At 33.5% G+C, this 21,778-nt stretch overlaps 1 protein-coding gene and 1 long non-coding RNA gene across 8 annotated transcripts in view; one reads left to right on the forward strand and one right to left on the reverse strand.

Moving 5' to 3' along the window:
• The window catches only part of LOC136029233 (uncharacterized), a 114,897-nt gene that overhangs the window by 67,025 nt on the left and 26,094 nt on the right, over nt 1–21,778 (forward strand). The window lies entirely within an intron of this gene.
• The window catches only part of LOC136029177 (zinc finger protein 436-like), a 74,430-nt gene continuing 67,945 nt past the window's right edge, over nt 15,294–21,778 (reverse strand). For all 7 annotated transcript variants that reach the window (XM_065707326.1, XM_065707335.1, XM_065707351.1 and 4 more), the window contains one exon: nt 15,294–16,245. In XM_065707326.1, the coding sequence (XP_065563398.1) occupies nt 15,501–16,245 (745 nt within the window). In that variant the 3' untranslated portion in view covers nt 15,294–15,500. The remainder of the gene's footprint in view (nt 16,246–21,778) is intronic.

The following is a 21,778-nucleotide window of genomic DNA, read 5'->3' on the forward strand; positions in this document are numbered from 1 at the left end:
TAGAAACTGAAATAACTGCAGGAGAGGCAAAAAAATCCGATGAAAAATTGGTGTCAACATATGCAACAATTGAAGGAATGGAGATAGTAAGAATGGCAGATGAATTAAAGGGATGTATCAGTACCCTAAAGATAACTACTGAAGTTAGTGATTCAGTTGAAGCTGACCTTACTCCTTTTGACAAACTAGTGAAGGATGAAAAGAAAACAACAGAGGACTTTGCTAAATCAAAATATACAAGTGCCATTTTTGTTGAAGATTTATACGTGGCAATGCTGCAACAAGAAAATATGAAGAAAGAAGGACAAATTTTTGACAAATTAGAACAAGAAGAAATGCATACCAAGAAGAAGAAGAAGAAGAAGAAGAAGAAGTTTGTTCAAAGTGGAATTCCAATGACGATTAATTTTGACCTCCAAAGGATCGCTAGCTATGGATACAAGCAGGGTACGACGACGGACATCGATGACGGACATCGTAAAGTGAATGGAGGGGTAAAAGGATTACAAAACTGTGATGAGCTTTCATGCTGTGCAAACTCAACTATTCAATGTCTCTTTAGCACACATAAGAATCTTTTCAACGTTCTTTCCCAATTACGAGGCCCTATTTCCAATGAAATAAAACGACTTGCATTTTCGTCCCTTGAGAAAACAGAATCAACAAAACAGCTTATAAAATTACTTCCGTCTAGGTATGGCTTTTCAAATTCATTCTATCAGTGCATGGCTGAATTTTGGGACACTTTGTTTGATTGTGTTGATAATGAAAACATCCCGAACTATGCCAACCGATTGTCATATCAAAGTCCACTTAGTGAAATTTTTCATTTTGAAAATCGAAAATATTTGATATGTGACATCTGCCGATGGAGCGAAATTGAAGATCATCAGATGTGTGGGAAACTTCTTTACTTAGCAGTTCCAGAATCATATAAGGATTGTATTCCTTTCAATAGAGTTCTTAATCCTAGTGCAGTTGACAGACATTGCCCAAATGGACATGAGCTGACTTCTCGCATAGTATTTACCCAAACTAGTCCCTTTCTTGCTGTGGCTTTGAATAGAAATTTACCCGGTTTCAACAGTGGAAATCTATCCTGTATCGTAAATATTGATTTTGATAAAATCATTTTGGAACTTGCAAAGGATAACAGTGCTGAAGATAGCTGTTACCATGACCTCTTGTTATCATCAGTCAATTATAAAGCTGTTGCTATTGGAGTACGCAAACCTTGGTTCAAACATGCTCATTATTTAGTATATCGAAGGACGCCTGAATGTGGCTGGTATAAATGGGAAAATTCAAAAGTGACAGAGGTTGATATGAACGATTTAAATTTTGATGATAAATATAATTTACAGAAAATGAATTTTCTCGTCCTTGAGAAGTGTTAAAGGTTTTGAAAAGCCCTATAAACCAATTCCTCTTCTGGATGACACCTGTGGATTCATGACCAACTGGTGCAAGAGCACCTAGCCAGTTGGGACGAAAAGACGAAAAGAAAATAGAGAACTTTGTAAGCTAAAGTGTATTCTGGTCGAATAAAACAGAACAGTTGAAAAAGAGGTTTGTGTATTTTGTCAGAGATTCAATTAAAAGCCCTTCAAACCGAAGTAAACGATATGCAAACGACTGCTTATTCTATGGTCATAATGTCATCCTCTATGTCAATTTCGTCATACTAAAAACTTTAGTCGATAAGCTATTGAATTATGTGCTTTCCATACCACTTTGGGGCGTAACTGACATTTATGCCAGATTGGAAGGTCTAATCAACCACGCCGCCTTGATAATTTGAACTTCTTGGCGTGCACGGCGTTGCCGGTGATTTTCTCGGAGAATATTTTTGGACCAAAATGAATAAATCCAAAAACCTAATCTGGAACGGTGTGTTGAACTATCTGCTCTGGTCAGTGCGTGGTGGTATACCGAAGGATGAAATAGTGAAAACATGCACCGACTTCTTCAAAAGAGAATCTATTAAGGAAGCAACGATTCTCATCTTTTCTATCATTCATAAAAATGTACGCCCTTCAATGCTGTCATGGAATCTTAATAAAATCACACCATGATATTCAGCGTATCCGAGAACCTTACTGTACAGCTTTCAAGCTCCGATCTGCAAAAATGTGAAATTTTGTATTTTTTCCTAGAAGAAATATCACGGATGCGTGTTTTATTTGTTTGTTTTTTCCCCGGGAGGATCGTATCAACCCAGCGATCCAAGAATATCGCGAGAGGGCTCATTCAAACGCAAATTAAAAGTTTTAGTGTCCTTTTTAAGTGACCAAAAAAATTAGAGGTCACCTAGGTTCACTTCCTCGCTCAATTTTTTCCCAAAGTCACCGGATAAGAAATTGAGATATCCATTTAGTCCAGCATAATAAAAAAATCTAATAAATATTTCTTTGAGGAAGACTTGATCTGATTGTTAAAAAAAAAACAATCAGAAATTAATTAAAAAAATAATTGTTTCAACTGAAGGTAATGAACAACATTAAAACTTAAAACGAATGGAAATCATTACGTATATTTGGGATTTTGTCCCCTCTTCAATACCTTGTTATTTAGGCTAAAGTATTTTATCAATTTCAAAAGAGATATTTATTCTAATTAAACGGTCTTTATGATTCAGGGGTCATTTTTGAAGAATTGGAAAAAAATTCAAACTTTAGCGTAAAGAGCGAAATATCGACGAGGGGGCTAACCCCCCTCATATTAAGTATATGAGGAGTTTGTTCCCTCGTCAATATCTCGCTCTTTACGCTAAAGCTCAATTTTTTTTAATAATGGCTGACATAAACAATAATTTGTTTGTTTTATTCTTCGGCCAGACTTGAGCATTTAATTTTATCTGCAACAGCTTAATGCGTGGTAATAAACTTAATGCGAATAGAAAATATTACATATTTGAGGGGGTTTGCCTTTCCTCAATAGCCTGCTCTTACGCGGAAGTTTTAACTTTTAAAACAGGTTATTATTCTAATTAAACTGTCTTGGTGATTCAGCGGTCATTCTTAAGGAATTGGAAGAAAATTCGAACTTTCTCGTAATGAGCAAGATATTGACGAGTGGTTGAGCCCCATCATATACGTAATATAAATATAAGAAATATAAAGCTTCGTTATGTAAGTTAATTCGTAAGTTATGTATATTTATTACTAATAAAACACTTTCGTAAATAAAATTAAAAGTTCTAGTTAGCTTTTAGCAACCAAAAAAATTGGACGGCAACTAGACCCCCTTCTCCACCCTTTTTTTCTGAAATCGTCTGATCAAAATTTTTAGAAATTCATTTAGCCAAAAACAGTAGAATTAGTATGTGAATTTTTTTAATTGTTCATGCAAGATGAACCAAAATCAAAACATGCATTAATTCAAAAACCTTTAGAAATGAAATACAACAAAACCCAGTTTATCTAACTGAAAGAAAGGAGCGACATTAAAACAAAACGAATAGAAATCATTCCTTATATGAAAGGGGCTGTCCCCCCTCAACACCTCGCTCATTATGTTAAAGTTTGATGTTTTCTCACAACTCTGCCTTTTAAAACAATAAAAAAAAAATTTTAGAGTAAAGGGGGAGGCTTTGATGAGGGGACAGTCCGTTTCATATTCAGAATAATATGAAATACCCCCCTCGCCCACACGGAAAAGTCTTCCGTGGAAATTTTATCGAACAAAAAGTACCCCCCCCCCCCGCCAAACTCCCCTCTGACAGATGATAGACACTGCATATATGACGGAAATATCTAGTATTTTTGGTGAAAATTATCACTGTCTCTTAAAAGGATTTAATCCCTATTTGAACTTTAATTTATTGCAAGGTGTATCCTTTTCCTTTTAAATTTCGTGGGTTGTTATTTTTAAGAACTGCTTGAATATTTTTCTTGTTGGCTAATACGGTCCACACATGTCACAGTCATTTTAAAAATATGGCCCACAAGTATAGGTACTTTTGACAAATGCGTCTGCGCCTTGTCAATGCGTTTGTATGGTGGTGCGTATGTGGTGTATGGTAAAGTTGAACTAGGTGTCGTCTAAACTTTGAGCCAACAATGTTGTGTAATCGTCTTTAATTGGATGAATGTAATCTCCTGACATCACTCAACTAATAAGAGGGGTTTACCGTTAGTGTAGACTAAGTTAAAAGGACTGTGGCACCATCAGTCTTTGTCAAAGCGTCACTGGCAGCCAATGAAAATTTATTTTTCACGAGTAAGACCAGGAATCTACCATTGGTTCGAATTTGAAACCGCTGATCTAAAATTTGAGATATATGGCGAAGATAACAATACTAAGGATTACTAGCTTACTTAATTTCTGAGGGTACTGAGGAACTGTGTCGTGTGGAACCAATCGACTTAGGGATTATTTTTGACGGCCATTTAAATCTGCCAGCTACATCTCCCCCAACGGTCCTCTGCCAGTCTCTTTCTCATCTCCTACCATGCGTCTGGAAGTCTCCCTATGGCTCAGTATCTTCCTTAAATTTTCACTAATATTTTTTCTTATGTCCTCTGTGAGGTTGTCTCGAGGATGTTGCTGGTTCGCAGATGAGGGCGTTTTGAAACGTCATACCTTTAGGGTGACGCAAGGTTTGGCTAAAGAGTTTGGGGCGACGTCTAGTGATGATAAGACTACTGGGGGTTGTACAATTATGCCTGGCAGCCAACGTTCACCACCGTGATTCTTTTATATCTGAACTCTCAAAAGCTAATGGTGTCCCTTTTTGACGAATTTTAATTGTCTATATTCTGCCCAATTAATCTTTTATATATATTTTCCTAAAGAAAAAATCTCTAATATGAATGATGTATTGTTATTTAGTCTTTTCTACTTGGCACTTATTGATTACGGCCTGGCATACCTATTGAGGGAAGATATCTCATTTAGGCTGAATTTTTACCATTAGTGATCATTCATTTCCTTCTCCTAAAACAAAAATTCCATTATAAATATTTGGTGTCATTCTGGGAAACACGTGAAATCTGGCTGTAAAATTTGAAAATCTCGCTTCCATTTTTTCTGTCTCGATGGACCTGCGCTTTTAAGTAATGGCCATTAGAGGAACCAATTTGTGAGAGAAGGTGACCCCCCCCCCCTCCAAGATTTAGAATAGTATTTAGATCTAGATTTGACTGGTGCTCCAATGTTAGATCACGAAACATACCTTTAACTTTATTTTTTGTTATTAAAATATTGTCTTATTTAGTTTCAGCTATATTGGCGGAAATATCAGTCCCTCTCCAACCAACTGTTACAATAGCTACGAGAGTCATGAGGTTGGAAGCACTAATTTTGCTGACAGTGCAACTTCTCTGTTTGAAAATAAAAGTTTGACTTTAGATACAGTGATTCCTCATATCCCAGTGATGTCTTTTAAGCCCCCTGGTTAGTACTTCCTGTAAATATATCCAAATATGCTCCATTTACATCGTTGTAATTTTTTGTAAATACATATTTTTGTCAATACATTTTTCATCAGCTTCAATTAAGATCCTCTGACCACACAGTCAATTTCATCAGTCAATCGGTCAATAGGCTAGTTTGGTCTTCTCTTTTTTAGAACTGAGGATGGCTTGGCAGAGTTTCTAACCAAAATGTCGTCTTTTGTCCTTTTCGCTTTTCTTCTGTATACTTGCTTACGAAAGGGTGACCAGATCTTAATGAAATTTGATATTTAGAAGGATCTTGTGCTTTAAAGTTCTAATTTCAAATTCCGACCAGATCCTGTGACATTCGGGGGAGTTGGAGGGGGAAACCGGAATTCTTGGAAAACCTGAAAATTGGGGTATTTATATCCTACGAATAGATGATCGGATCTTAATGAAATTTGATTTTTAGAAGGAATTCATGTCTCAGAGCTCTTATTTCAAATCCCGACCAGATTTTTTGACATTGGGGGGAGTTGGAGGGGGAAATCTTGGAAAAACACTTGGAGTGGAGGAATCTGGTGGATAGAATAAACAAATGTCCTTGATACGTGATTGACAGAATCGTACTGGATTCGCTCTCTTTGGGGGAGTTGGGGAGAGGGGTTCAGCGATTTGGTGAGTTCGGTGCTTTTGGACGTGCTAGGGCGCTGAAAATTGGTAGACGTGTCAGGGATCTGCACAATTTGACTTGATAAAGTTGTTTTCCCGGATTCGACCATCTGGGGGGCAAAAGGGAGAGGAAAAATTAGAAAAAATTAGATATTTATAACTTACGAGTGGGTGATCGTATCTTAATGAATTTTGATATTTAGAAAGACTTTGTGACTCAGAGCTTCTATCTATAAATATAAAAATAAGTTGTTTGTCTGTGGGTCTGTCGAGTGACGTCATGTCATCATCTCGTCATGAAGTTAGTTGTCGTCATGTTTATTATGACGATGACGTCATTAAAAGTATTTAAGAAAATCTTTCAAAGTCTAATTTTTAATTGTAAGAAGATCGTGGACAGAAAAATCTTTAATTGTAAAATGACTGAAGAACCTACAATGGCAACAGCCGAGGAAGCTACTCAAAGAGTCTATGCCAAATAACTTGCGGCTAATAGAGAAAGTAAGAAAAGAAAGCGTGCCGAGGAATCACAAGAACAGCAAGAAAACACGCTTGCGACCAGAGAACGCAAAACCGCGCAGTTAGATGAAAATCCACCTGGACAGCGAGAGTCAAAACATATCAAAACTGAAAATGATAGCGATGATGATTGGGTTTGGGATTTTAACTTGGATAAGGTCATCAATCCTTAACAGATTTTAGTTAAAAAAAAACAAAGGTTCGGCGATATATATTTCATAGTGACGCTGAAAAATAAAGCAGAAAAAGAAAACTGAAAAAAGAATAAAGGTAAAAAACAAAAAAGAAAAAAACACTCAAAGAGAAATTACAGACCGGGACACAAATGACGACCGGGACAGAGGGAATATAAATGACGACCGGGACACTCAAAGAGAAATTACAGACTGGGATACCGGGACACAAATGACGACAGGGACACAGGGAATATAAATGACGACCAGGACACGGGTATTTAAGAATATTATTCAAAGACAAATTTTTAATTGTAAGAAGATCGTTGAAAGAGAAATTTCTAATTGTAAAATGACTGAAGAACTTACAATGGCAAAACCCGAGGAAGCTGCTCATAACGAGTGTATTCAAGCCGAAGTAGCTGAGTTGGTAAAGCGTTATGTTTCAGGTTCTAGGTCCGAGAGGCTCCAGGTTTGAACCTTGGCTTTAGCATTAATACAAAAGAAGAAAAAAACTAAAAAAGGTAAAAACTACAAAAAAAAACTAAAAAGAAAATACTAAAAAAGCTAAAAAACTAAAAAAACAAAAAAAGGTAAAAAACTAAAAACAAAAAAAAGAAAAAAACTGGAAAAAAGGTAAAAACTACAAAAAAACTAAAAAGAAAAAAAAACTAAAAACTAATAAAAAAAAACTAAAAAAAAACTAAAAACTGAAAAAGAAAAAAAAAACTAAAAAAAGGAAAAAACTGAAAAATAAAGGAGAAAAAAAACTAAAAGCCGGGACACAGGGAATATAAAAGACGACCGGGACACTCAAAGAGAAATTACAGACTGGGACACTGGGACATAAACAACGACCGGGAGATATAAATGACGTCCAGGACACTCAAAGATAAATTACAAACCGGGACACCGGGATACAAATGACGACCGGGACACAGGGAATATAAACAAATATATATATATATATATATATATTTATACATATATATATATATCTATATATATAAAAATAAGTTGTCTGTCTGTGGATGGATGGATGGATGGATCAGGTGACGTCACCTGAAAAAACTGGATCAGGTGACGTCAAAACTGAAAAAACTAAAAAAAGGCAAAAACTACAAAAAAAACTAAAAACTAATAAAAAAAATAAAAAAGCTAAAAAACTAAAAAAACTATAAAGGTAAAAACCAATAAAAAACTAAAAAAAAACTGAAAAAACTAAAAAAAGGCAAAAACTATAAAAAAAAACTAAAAACTAATAAAAAAAGTAAAAAAGCTAAAAAACTAAAAAAACTAAAAAAACTAAAAAAAGGTAAAAAACTAAAAAAAATAAAAAATAAAAAAAAAACTAAAAAAAAGGAAAAAACTGAAAAATAAGCTAAAATAAAGGTAAAAACCAATAAAAAACTAAAAAAAAAAGGAAAAAACTAATAAATGACGACACTCAAAGAGAAAGCGACCAGGACAAAAGGAATGTTCGATTAGCAATCAACAAAGCACCGGGACACAGGGAGTATAAATGACGACCAGGACATAAGTAAAAAAAAAAAAAACTATCTATATATATAAAAATAAGTTGTCTGTGGATCTGTGGATCGTGGATCAGGTGACGTCACCTGAAAAAACTGGATCAGGTGACGTCAAAACTGAAAAAACTAAAAAAAGGCAAAAACTACAAAAAAAACTAAAAACTAATAAAAAAAAACTAAAAACTAATAAAAAAGCTAAAAAACTAAAAAAACTAAAAAAAAGGCAAAAACTACAAAAAAACTAAAAACTAATAAAAAAAATAAAAAAGCTAAAAAACTAAAAAAACTAAAAAAACTAAAAAAAGGTAAAAAACTAAAAAAACTAAAAACTAAAAAAAACTAAAAAAGGTAAAAACTAAAAGAACTAAAAAAGAAAAAAATAAATGACGACACTCAAAGAGAAAGCGACCAGGACAAAAGGAATGTTCGATTAGCAATCAACAAAGCACCGGGACACAGGGAGTATAAATGACGACCAGGACACAAGTAAAAAAAAAATTAACAAAACTAAAAAGAAGGTAAAAACTACAAAAAAACTAAAAAGAAAAAAAAAACTAAAAACTAATAAAAAAACTAAAAAATCTAAAAATCTAAATAAACTAAAAAAGAAAAAAAAAAGGAAAAAAATAAAGGAGAAAAACAAAACTAAAAAACGAATGTATATACAGACCGGTACACCGGGATACAAATGACGACCGGGACACAGGGAATATAAATGACGACCGGGACACAGGGACACAACTACAACGGGGACACCGGGTGAAACAGGGGGATATAAATGACGACCGGGACAAAAAAACTAAAAAGAAAAAAAAACTAAAAACTAATAAAAAAACTAAAAAATCTAAAAATCTAAATAAGCTAAAAAAGAAAAAAAAAGGAAAAAAATAAAGGAGAAAAAATAAACTAAAAAACGAATGTATATACAGACCGGGACACCGGGATATTATATGTTGCATGTTCAAGAGTCGGTAAACCTGACAATCTATTTATATGCAAAGACAATGGGACAGCAAAGAATGTTGTATATTCGCAAGTTTTACGTAGTTAAAACCATATATATATATCTATCTATATTCACAGGTGGGACATAGGGACACAACTACAATGGCGCGTAACTATTATGGCGCGTAACGACTTACGCGCGCGGGGGGGCTTGGGGGGGGCGCGAAGCGCCCCCACCAACTAGGTGTTGGGGTGGCGCGAAGCGCCACCCCAACAGCTAGTATATATATAAAAATAAATTGTCTGTCTGTGGATCTGTCAGGTGACGTCATGTTTCTGTGTCGACTGACGTCATGTTTTGACTGACGAAATTACAGACCGGGACATCGGGACACAAATGACGACCGGGACACCGGCACATAGGGAATATAAATGACGACCGTGACACAAGGAATGTTCGATTAGCAATCACCATCAACAAAGCACCGGGACACAAATGACGACCGGGACACAGGGAGTATAAATGACGACCAGGACATAAGTAAAAAGAAAAATTAAAAACTAAAAAAAGGTAAAAGTACAAAAAAACTAAAAAGAAAAAAAAACTAAAAAACTAAAAAACTAAAAAAACTAAAAAAGGAAAAAAACTAAAAACTAAAAAAAAAACTGAAAAAACTAAAAAAAGGCAAAAACTACGAAAAAACTAAAAACTAATAAAAAAGCTAAAAAACTAAAAAAAACTAAAAAAAAGTAAAAAACTAAAAAAAACTAAAAACTAAAAAAGAAAAAAACTAAAAAAAAGAAAAAAACTGAAAAATAAAAGAGAAAAAGAAAACTAAAAAAATATAAATAAAAATAAAAAAAAATAAAAAAGATAAAAACTACAAAAAAAACTAAAAAGAAAAAACGAAAAAAAACTAAAAAAGCTAAAAAAAAGGTAAAAACGAATAAAAAACTGACGTCATGTTTTCAACTGACGAAATTACAGACTGGGACATCGGGACACAAATGACGACCGGGACACCGGCACATAGGGAATATAAATGACGACACTCAAAGAGAAAGCGACCGGGACAAAAGGAATGTTCGATTAGCAATCAACAAAGCACCGGGACACAAATGACGACCGGGACACAGGGAGTATAAATGACGACCAGGACATAAGTAAAAAAAAAACTAAAAAAACTAAAAAAACGTAAAAACTACAAAAAAAAACTAAAAACAAAAAAAACTAAAAACTAATAAAAAAACTAAAAAAGCTAAAAAACTAAAAAAACTAAAAAAGAAAAAAAAGGAAAAAAAGAAAATAAAGGAGAAAAACAAAACTAAAAACCGAATGTATATACAGACCGAGACACCGGGATACAAATGACGACCGGGACACAGGGAATATAAATGACGACCGGGACACAGGGACACAACTACAACGGGGACGCCAGGGGGCACAGGGGGATATAAATGACAACCGGGACACCGGGACACAAGGAATATAAATGACGCCCGGGACACTCAAAGAGAATCACAGACTGGGACACAAATGACGACTGGGACACAGGAACAAAACGAAAAAGGGGACGCCGGGGGGCACAGGGGGGATATATAAATGACGATAGCGACACAGGGAATCTATCTATATAAAAACGAGTTGTGTGTATGCATGTTTGTTTGTTTGTAAAAAGAGCGTTTGAATATGACGTCATTATTAGTGCATACGGCTTTGTATATGCACAGACAATGGGAAAGCCAAGAATGTTGTATATTCGCAATTTTTACGTAGTTTAACTCCTGCAGACGAAATGAATGCTTGCCTGAAAAATTCTAATTTATGGGCACACGTAAAAATATTAAAATTAACTACAAATATGCGTGTCCGATTGCAAAACGATGACTCTGGTCAAACTTTTTCAGATCAATTGCTGGCAATTGGAAACGGAAAGCTCCCAGTAGTGGGAAAGCCAAAAATGTTGTATATTCGCAATTTTTACGTAGTTTGAAACACATATATAAATCTATCTATATTCACAGGTGGGACACAGAGACACAACTACAATGGCGCGTAACTAATATGGCGCGTAACGACTTACGCGCGCGGGGGGGCTTGGGGGGGCACGAAGCGCCCCACCAACTAAGTGTTGGGGTGGCGCGAAGCGCCACCCCAACAGCTAGTATATATTAAAAATAAGTTGTCTGTCGGTCTGTCGAGATAAGGATTGAGCTGTATGTCGTCATGAAGTTAGTTGTCGTCATGTTTGTTATGACGATCCTTAGTATATGGGGTCATTAAAAGTATTTAAGAAAATAGTTCAAAGAAAAATTTTTAATTGTAAGAAGATCGTGGACAGAAAAATTTTTAATCGTAAAATGACTGAAGAACCTACAATGGCAACAGCCGAGGAAGCTGCTCAAAGAGTCTATGCCAAAAAACTTGCGGCTGATAGAGAAAGTAAGAAAAGAAAGCGTGCCGAGGAATCACAAGAACAGCATAAAAACAGGCTTGCGGCCGATAGAGAAAGTAAGAAAAGAAAGCGTGCCGAGGAATCACAAGAACAGCAAGAAAACAGGCTTGCGGCTGATAGAGAAAGTAAGAAAAGAAAGCCTGCCGAGGAATCACAAGAACAGCAAGAAAACAGGCTTGCGGCTGATAGAGAAAGTAAGAAAAGAAAGCGTGCCGAGGAACCACAACAACAGTGTGAAAACAGGCTTGCGGCTGATAGAGAAGGTAAGAAAAGAAAGCGTGACAAGTCAGTCGACACAGTTTTGGAACCAAATGAGGCGGTTAATTATCCATCTGAATTTTTAAATTCCCTGGATCTTCCAGGGTTTCCACCACACGTGCTACAACTAAAAATAGGCATACCAATAATATTGTTACGTGACATAATCTATTTATATGCAACGACAATTGGACAGCGAAGAATGTTGTATATTCACAAGTTTTACGCAGTTAATTTGTATTGTTTCTATCTATCTATCTATATAAAAATGAGTTGTGTGTATGCATGTTTGTTTGTTTGTAAAAAGAGCGTTTGCATATGACGTCATTGTAAGTACTTAAGGCTTTGTATATGCACAGACAATGGGAAAGCCAAGAATGTTGTATATTCAAAAGAGTATACACAGCAAATTATTTAGGTATCGTTTTTGACCCTACCATGAATTTTAAAACACATATTTCGTTGTTGAGACTAAAATTATCAAGAAATATAGGTCAGCTCCACCGACTAAAATTTTTATTCTCATATAAGGTTCTAAGAATCCTATATTTTTGCCTAATTGATGCACACCTCCAACATTGCTCAGATATATTTTGCTGACTTTTAAATCACATATTAAACCACTACAAACCCTGCAAAACAAAGCTATTCGAATTCTAGGTAAGCTTTTACAACACCCGAAGAGTACAGATATATACTCTGAAACACGTACTTCTTACCTGTTTCTAGACATAATGACTCTTACACAGAAATTTCATCTGCTATTATCTAGTTGGTATTTTTAAGATTCAACATGTACATAATTTCTTTTTTGACCAGAATTTGTTCATTAAATAAATTTGTTGAGTTACCAAAATGATCTTTCAAGAGACGATTAAAAAGTTATATAATGGAATCTGCTTGCAATGGTTGGTAACAATTTTTTATTTTATATTTTATTTTGGCCTCACTCCACTTACTCCACCTGAAATACTCTCATTAAAAATATTTTTTATTTATTTTATTGATGAAATAGTGGTTCATTTTTCGTTTGTTCTGTATCAATAAGAATTGTTAAATTTTCTTTATATGTCTTGCCCAGTAGTCGAGCTTGTCTCTCCATTTGGGAAAGTTGAAGATTTTGATGAATATGAATTTTTGAATAAATGAATCTGAATATAAAGCACAAGATCCTTCTAAATTTAAAATTTCATTAAGATCTGATCATCCTTTCGTAAGTTGAAAATACATCATTTTTTCTAATTTTTCCGAATTATTCCCCCCCCCCACTCCCCCAAAGAGAGCGGATCCCGTCCATTTATACGAGTCAAGGATCTTGAACGTGTTCTTATTCTTCCCACCAAGGACTAGAAATCCCCCAGCTCCCCCAAAGAGATCGGATCTGGTCCTATTATGTCAGTCACGTATCTAGAACTTGTGCTCATTTTCCCCACTAAATTTCATCCTGATCTTTCCGCTTTAAGCGTTTTCCAAGATATCCGCCCTTCCCCAACTCCCCCAATGACACTGGATCCAGTCGGGATTTAAAATAAGAGATCTGAGATACGAGGTCCTTCTAAATATGAAATTTCATTAAGATCTGATCACTCCTTCGTAAGTCAAAAATACCTCATTTTTTTCTAATTTTTCAGAATCACCCCCCCCCCCAACTCTCCCAAAGAGAGCAGATCCGTCTCAGTTATGTCAGTGACGTATCTAGGACTTGTGCTTATTTTTCCCACCAAGTTTCATCCGGATCCCTCCGCTCTAAGCGTTTTCCAAGATTTTAGGTCCCCCCCCCAACTCCCTCCAATTTCACCGGATGTCAGGATTTAAAATAAGAGCCCTGAGACACAATATCAATCTAAATATCAAATTTCATTAAGATCAGATCACCCGTTCGTAAGTTAAAAATACTTCATTTTTTCTAATTTGTCCGAATTAACCGTTCCCCCACTCCCTCCCAGATGGTCGAATCGGGGAGACGACTATTTCTAAGTTAATTTGGTCTGGTTTCTAATACGCCTGCCAAATTTCATCATCCTAGCTTATCTGGAAATGCCTAAACTAGTAAAACCGGGACAGATAGACCGACAGAATTTGCGATGGCTATATGCCACTTGGTAAATACCAAGTGCCATGGAAACATTACGATAACCCAGATTGCAGAAAAAAAAACTTATGAATGCAAATTCATTCATTCCTGAAAGTCTAAGCAATTACGGATCTATTAACGTTATAAAAAAGAAATACATTTAAAAGTGGCTTTATTTTCATTAAAGCTCAAATGACGTCCTAGACTTTCGAAGGTATAGGGAGTATTAGCCCTACTGGTGTTTTTGATGATTTTTGCTCCTTTGAGGTTTCACTGGGTTATTAATCCTCGTTTAGGGTTTTATTACCTTATTGGCTGTGATTTATGTTCATTTTACGCTGGAATTATTTTTACGAAACAGACAACAACGAAAAGATGCAAAAATAACTGCTGTGGGCTACCTATCTTTCGACGCCCCTCGTCTTTGTCCTACCGATCCTCCCCTCTCTAAACAATTTTCTCCGTTAGGAAAAAAATATCGGAAAGAGAATTCATAGATAATATCTTCAAGAACTTGCAATATCGTAGAAAAAAAAAAAGAATAGTAGATCTTGCTTTATTTACTACCTTGCATTTGAATTACATTTTTGCGAGGAAAAAGAATTCAAAAACGATGTATCCAATTTTATTATAGGTTAGTTATTTTTCTGTTTCTGTAAATACAAAAAAGTAACATATCGACGGCGCGACATTTTAAAACACATGGTTCTCAAAAGAAATTCTCCAAGGATTCTAATCGACCAGCACATACATTATGTCCGTAGATTCTTATGTTAGCATGATCAACAGGGCAAGATTTACAAGTGGTTATTTAAGCTTTAGGATCAGCAAGTGCCAATCTTGCGCGTGCTTGGGTAAAATTGAACTTGCAAGAGTTGAAACTCACTTATGAAAGTAAATCAATTACAGTAAAGGCGGATAAAAACAAGTTCCCATACTTATTCTATTGACGGAGCTTCATGATTAAGTTGTAAACTTTTCAGCTACAATAAGTTATACCTTTATAGCTAAGATTATACTTAAACACGCATCATTACATTACAATTGTTCATGGCATTCACGGTTAGCTCTTGTGACAGAGAAAAAATTCTCCATAAACAGCAAAACTTTTATCAGAAGAAGAACAACCCATTGCATAGCATTTACAAATACTTATTTACAGCTTAAGATTTTTAAGTGTCATACTACCAATTCAATAGCTCCACAAGGTTTAAAATAATCGCACCAATCTATTAGTAACTAATAGTAACATATGAAGGTGAAATTTCTCACAAAAATAATAAACACTCAGTTTTGTTATATATTTCTGTAAGGTAAAATTGTGTCAGCAAAACATTAAATAATTTTGAATTGTAATAAGCGTTAAAAACATAATAAAATTCTTGTCTATTAAATCAATAGTTACATTTTTGATATTCAACCAGCAACTGTGCAAGGAATTCAAAAGAAACAACATTCAAAATATTCAACACATCTTGGTTTTGTAGAGTAGATCAAACTTCAGCAACAGTTTCGTAGCTAATAGATTCCTGCTGCACTATTGAGTCCTCAACATATTCAAATCCCCACTCCTCCGGATTAATAACATTCTTTACTTCGCCTTCTTCGGTGCAATAAATGATCTGGGTATTACCATCATCAACACTGTTATATTCAATCTCCCCCTCTTCTTTAATCGACGGGTTGTAATAGTCTGGATCATGAATAACAGCGTGCTGGGCAAACTCTTCTTCATCGCGGAACATTGCGTCACAATGCGAGCACCCGATTCGAAGCATGTTCTTTATTTCCTTAGCAGCAGGATTACTCTTTGTCACAGGTAAGGATCCTGTTTGATGGAGTAGTTCATGAGCAATGCGGTCCTCAGCACGCTCAAAACACTTCCTACAGTAGATACATCGTTCTCTTCTAGCATGTACAAGACGATGTTTCTGTAGGTATCTATAGTTTAAAAACACTTTACCACAATCACAGACGTACTTAGTACCATCTTTAGTATGAAGAAGAAGATGATTTTCAAGCTGTGACTTGAGACGAAATTCTTCTCGACAAAACTCACAAGTAAACACTTTGCTTCCAGCATGAGATTGCTCGTGGCAAGTAAGCCTAATTTGATCTTTGAATTTTCTGTCGCACTGACTGCATTGGAAAGGATATTCTCCAGTGTGCTGCATTATATGATTCTCAAGAGATCTTTTACTAATGTAACCACGGCCACAGATGTCGCAAGTGTAAATACTAAAAAATATATATGAGAAATCAGCAACAATAATGGTAATAACATACTTCACATACATAAAATTAGATGGGCTTCTTGTGAGGGATATTCGTATTGTGAAAATAACACTAGTATTGCTGCTATTAAAGACAACTCATCGTACAACCAAGCCACCCGAGGCTAACAGAAGCGGAGACTCCTCCACCCTACCCTGTTGACTTTCACTCTTAACCCCCCCCCCCAAGAAACTCCAACTTCCTTTAAAAAGAAAAATGTTTGTGGCATCTTTCTTTGATGTGTAAATGGTATTTAACAATCTAAACTTAATGTGTGTAAGTCATTTTTCTATTTCAAGCAAAAGCAAGGCTATTTTTCCTGAACAAAATATTATCTGTTACATTTTTCCATTTTTAATTCCATTTTAGATTGTCAAAGAGAGGGAATTCAAACGGTTTTAGAAGTCCTATCTTTAACACGCCATTTTAAAGTTACACTAATAACATTTACTTAAGGCGTACACATAAGGCGTATATATATATATATACTAGCTGTTGGGGTGGCGCTTCGCGCCACCCCAACACCTAGTTGGTGGGGGCGTCGTTACGCGCCATATTAGTTACGCGCCATTGTAGTTGTGTCCCTATGTCCCAACTGTGAATATATATATATATATATATATATATATATATATATATATATATATATATATATATATATATATATATATATATATATATATATATATATATATATATATATATATATATATATGTATATATCTATCTATATAAAAATAAGTTGTCTGTCTGTGGATGGATGGGTCAGGTGACGTCACCTGAAAAAACTGGATCAGGTGACGTCAAAACTGAAAAAACTAAAAAAGGCAAAAACTACAAAAAAACTAAAAACTAATAAAAAAAATAAAAAAGCTAAAAAACTAAAAAAACTAAAAAAAGGCAAAAACTACAAAAAAAACTAAAAACTAATAAAAAAGCTAAAAAACTAAAAAAACTAAAAAAAGGCAAAAACTACAAAAAAAACTAAAAACTAATAAAAAAAAATAAAAAAGCTAAAAAACTAAAAAAACTAAAAAAACTAAAAAAAAGATAAAAAACTAAAAAAACTAAAAACTAAAAAAAAAGGAAAAAACTGAAAAATAAGCTAAAATAAAGGTAAAAACCAATAAAAAACTAAAAAAAAAACTGAAAAAACTAAAAAAAGGCAAAAACTACAAAAAAAAACTAAAAACTAATAAAAAAAGTAAAAAAGCTAAAAAACTAAAAAAAACTAAAAAAACTAAAAAAAGGTAAAAAACTAAAAAAAATAAAAAATAAAAAAAAACTAAAAAAAAGGAAAAAACTGAAAAATAAGCTAAAATAAAGGTAAAAACCAATAAAAAACTAAAAAGAAAAAAAGGAAAAAAACTAAAAAAAAATTTCATCTAAAAAACTAAAAAAAACTAAAAAAGGTAAAAACTAAAAGAACTAAAAAAGAAAAAAATAAATGACGAAACTCAAAGAGAAAGCGACCAGGACAAAAGGAATGTTCGATTAGCAATCAACAAAGCACCGGGACACAGGGAGTATAAATGACGACCAGGGCATAAGTAAAAAAAACAAACTATCTATATATATAAAAATAAGTTGTCTGTGGATCTGTGGATCGTGGATCAGGTGACGTCACCTGAAAAAACTGGATCAGGTGACGTCAAAACTGAAAAAACTAAAAAAAGGCAAAAACTACAAAAAAAACTAAAAACTAATAAAAAAAAATACACCGGGATACAAATGACGACCGGGACACAGGGAATATAAATGACGACCGGGACACAGGGACACAACTACAACGGGGACACCGGGGGAAACAGGGGGATATAAATGACGACCGGGACAAAAAAACTAAAAAGAAAAAAAAAATAAAAACTAATAAAAAAACTAAAAAATCTAAAAATCTAAATAAGCTAAAAAAGAAAAAAAAGGAAAAAAATAAAGGAGAAAAACAAAACTAAAAAACGAATGTATATACAGACCGGGACACCGGGATACAAATGACGACCGGGACACAGGGAATATAAATGACGACCGGGACACAGGGACACAACTACAACGGGGACACCGGGGGAAACAGGGGGATGTAAATGACGACCGGGACACCGGGACAGGGAATGGTCGATTAGCAATCACCATCAACAAAGCTCAAGGGCAATCATTAGAATCATGAGGTATAGATCTGAATACAGATTGTTTTCCCATGGACCATTATATGTTGCATGTTCAAGAGTCGGTAAACCTGACAATCTATTTATATGCAAAGACAATGGGACAGCAAAGAATGTTGTATAAGTTTTACGTAGTTAAAACCATATATATATATATATATATATATATATATATATATATATATATATATATATATATATATATATATATATATATATATATATATATCTATATATATAAAAATAAGTTGTCTGTGGATGGATGGATGGATGTGTCAGGTGACGTCACCTGAAAAAACTGGATCAGGTGACGTCAAAACTGAAAAAACTAAAAAAAGGCAAAAACTACAAAAAAAACTAAAAACTAATAAAAAAAATAAAAAAGCTAAAAAACTAAAAAAACTATAAAGGTAAAAACCAATAAAAAACTAAAAAAAAAACTGAAAAAACTAAAAAAAGGCAAAAACTACAAAAAAAACTAAAAACTAATAAAAAAAGTAAAAAAGCTAAAAAACTAAAAAAACTAAAAAAAGGTAAAAAACTAAAAAAAATAAAAAATAAAAAAAACTAAAAAAAAGGAAAAAACTGAAAAATAAGCTAAAATAAAGGTAAAAACCAATAAAAAACTAAAAAAAAAATGAAAAAACTAATAAATGACGACACTCAAAGAGAAAAAAAAGGCAAAAACTACAAAAAAAACTAAAAACTAATAAAAAAATATCTATATATATAAAAACTAGCTGTTGGGGTGGCGCTTCGCGCCACCCCAACACCTAGTTGGTGGGGGCGCTTCGCGCCCCCCCAAGCCCCCCCGCGCGCGTAAGTCGTTACGCGCCATAATAGTTACGCGCCATTGTAGTTGTGTCCCTATGTCCCACCTGTGAATATAGATAGATATATATATATGGTTTTAACTACGTAAAACTTGCGAATATACAACATTCTTTGCTGTCCCATTGTCTTTGCATATAAATAGATTGTCAGGTTTACCGACTCTTGAACATGCAACATATAATGGTCCATGGGAAAACAATCTGTATTCAGATCTATACCTCATGATTCTAATGATTGCCCTTGAGCTTTGTTGATGGTGATTGCTAATCGACCATTCCCTGTCCCGGTGTCCCGGTCGTCATTTACATCCCCCTGTTTCCCCCGGTGTCCCCGTTGTAGTTGTGTCCCTGTGTCCCGGTCGTCATTTATATTCCCTGTGTCCCGGGTCCCGGTCGTCATTTGTATCCCGGTGTCCCGGTCTGTATATACATTCTTTTTTTAGTTTTGTTTTTCTCCTTTATTTTTTTCCTTTTTTTTTCTTTTTTAGCTTATTTAGATTTTTAGATTTTTTAGTTTTTTTATTAGTTTTTAGTTTTTTTTTCTTTTTATTTATTTTTTTTATTAGTTTTTAGTTTTTTTGTAGTTTTTGCCTTTTTTTTAGTTTTTTTAGTTTTTTAGCTTTTTTATTAGTTTTTAGTTTTTTTTGTAGTTTTTGCCTTTTTTTAGTTTTTTTAGTTTTTTAGCTTTTTTATTTTTTTTATTAGTTTTTAGTTTTTTTTGTAGTTTTTGCCTTTTTTTTCTCTTTGAGTGTCGTCATTTATTAGTTTTTTCCTTTTTTTTTTAGTTTTTTATTGGTTTTTACCTTTATTTTAGCTTATTTTTCAGTTTTTTCCTTTTTTTTTAGTTTTTTTTTATTTTTTATTTTTTTTAGTTTTTTACCTTTTTTTAGTTTTTTTAGTTTTTTAGCTTTTTTACTTTTTTTATTAGTTTTTAGTTTTTTTTGTAGTTTTTGCCTTTTTTTAGTTTTTTCAGTTTTTTTTTTAGTTTTTTATTGGTTTTTACCTTTATAGTTTTTTTAGTTTTTTAGCTTTTTTATTTTTTTTATTAGTTTTTAGTTTTTTTTGTAGTTTTTGCCTTTTTTTAGTTTTTTCAGTTTTGACGTCACCTGATCCAGTTTTTTCAGGTGACGTCACCTGACACATCCATCCATCCATCCACAGACAACTTATTTTTATATATATAGATAGAAGATAAGTTGTCTGTGGATGGATGGATGGATGTGTCAGGTGACGTCACCTGAAAAAACTGGATCAGGTGACGTCAAAACTGAAAAAACTAAAAAAAGGCAAAAACTACAAAAAAAACTAAAAACTAATAAAAAAAATAAAAAAGCTAAAAAACTAAAAAAACTATAAAGGTAAAAACCAATAAAAAACTAAAAAAAAAACTGAAAAAACTAAAAAAAGGCAAAAACTACAAAAAAAACTAAAAACTAATAAAAAAAGTAAAAAAGCTAAAAAACTAAAAAAACTAAAAAAAGGTAAAAAACTAAAAAAAATAAAAAATAAAAAAAACTAAAAAAAAGGAAAAAACTGAAAAATAAGCTAAAATAAAGGTAAAAACCAATAAAAAACTAAAAAAAAAGGAAAAAACTAATAAATGACGACACTCAAAGAGAAAAAAAGGCAAAAACTACAAAAAAAACTAAAAACTAATAAAAAAAATAAAAAAGCTAAAAAACTAAAAAAACTAAAAAAAGGCAAAAACTACAAAAAAAACTAAAAACTAATAAAAAAGCTAAAAAACTAAAAAAACTAAAAAAAAGGCAAAAACTACAAAAAAACTAAAAACTAATAAAAAAAATAAAAAAGCTAAAAAACTAAAAAAAACTAAAAAAACTAAAAAAAGGTAAAAAACTAAAAAAACTAAAAACTAAAAAAAACTAAAAAAGGTAAAAACTAAAAGAACTAAAAAAGAAAAAAATAAATGACGACACTCAAAGAGAAAGCGACCAGGACAAAAGGAATGTTCGATTAGCAATCAACAAAGCACCGGGACACAGGGAGTATAAATGACGACCCGGGGGAAACAGGGGGATATAAATGACGACCGGGACAAAAAAACTAAAAAGAAAAAAAAACTAAAAACTAATAAAAAAACTAAAAAATCTAAAAATCTAAATAAGCTAAAAAAGAAAAAAAAAGGAAAAAAATAAAGGAGAAAAACAAAACTAAAAAACGAATGTATATACAGACCGGGACACCGGGATACAAATGACGACCGGGACCCGGGACACAGGGAATATAAATGACGACCGGGACACAGGGACACAACTCCGGTACACCGGGATACAAATGACGACCGGGACACAGGGAATATAAATGACGACCGGGACACAGGGACACAACTACAACGGGGACACCGGGGGAAACAGGGGGATATAAATGACGACCGGGACAAAAAAACTAAAAAGAAAAAAAAACTAAAAACTAATAAAAAAACTAAAAAATCTAAAAATCTAAATAAGCTAAAAAAGAAAAAAAAAGGAAAAAAATAAAGGA

The sequence above is a fragment of the Artemia franciscana genome, chromosome 1 (genome assembly GCF_032884065.1).
Source record: "Artemia franciscana chromosome 1, ASM3288406v1, whole genome shotgun sequence".
In the NCBI taxonomy this organism is placed as follows: Eukaryota; Metazoa; Arthropoda; class Branchiopoda; order Anostraca; family Artemiidae; genus Artemia; species Artemia franciscana.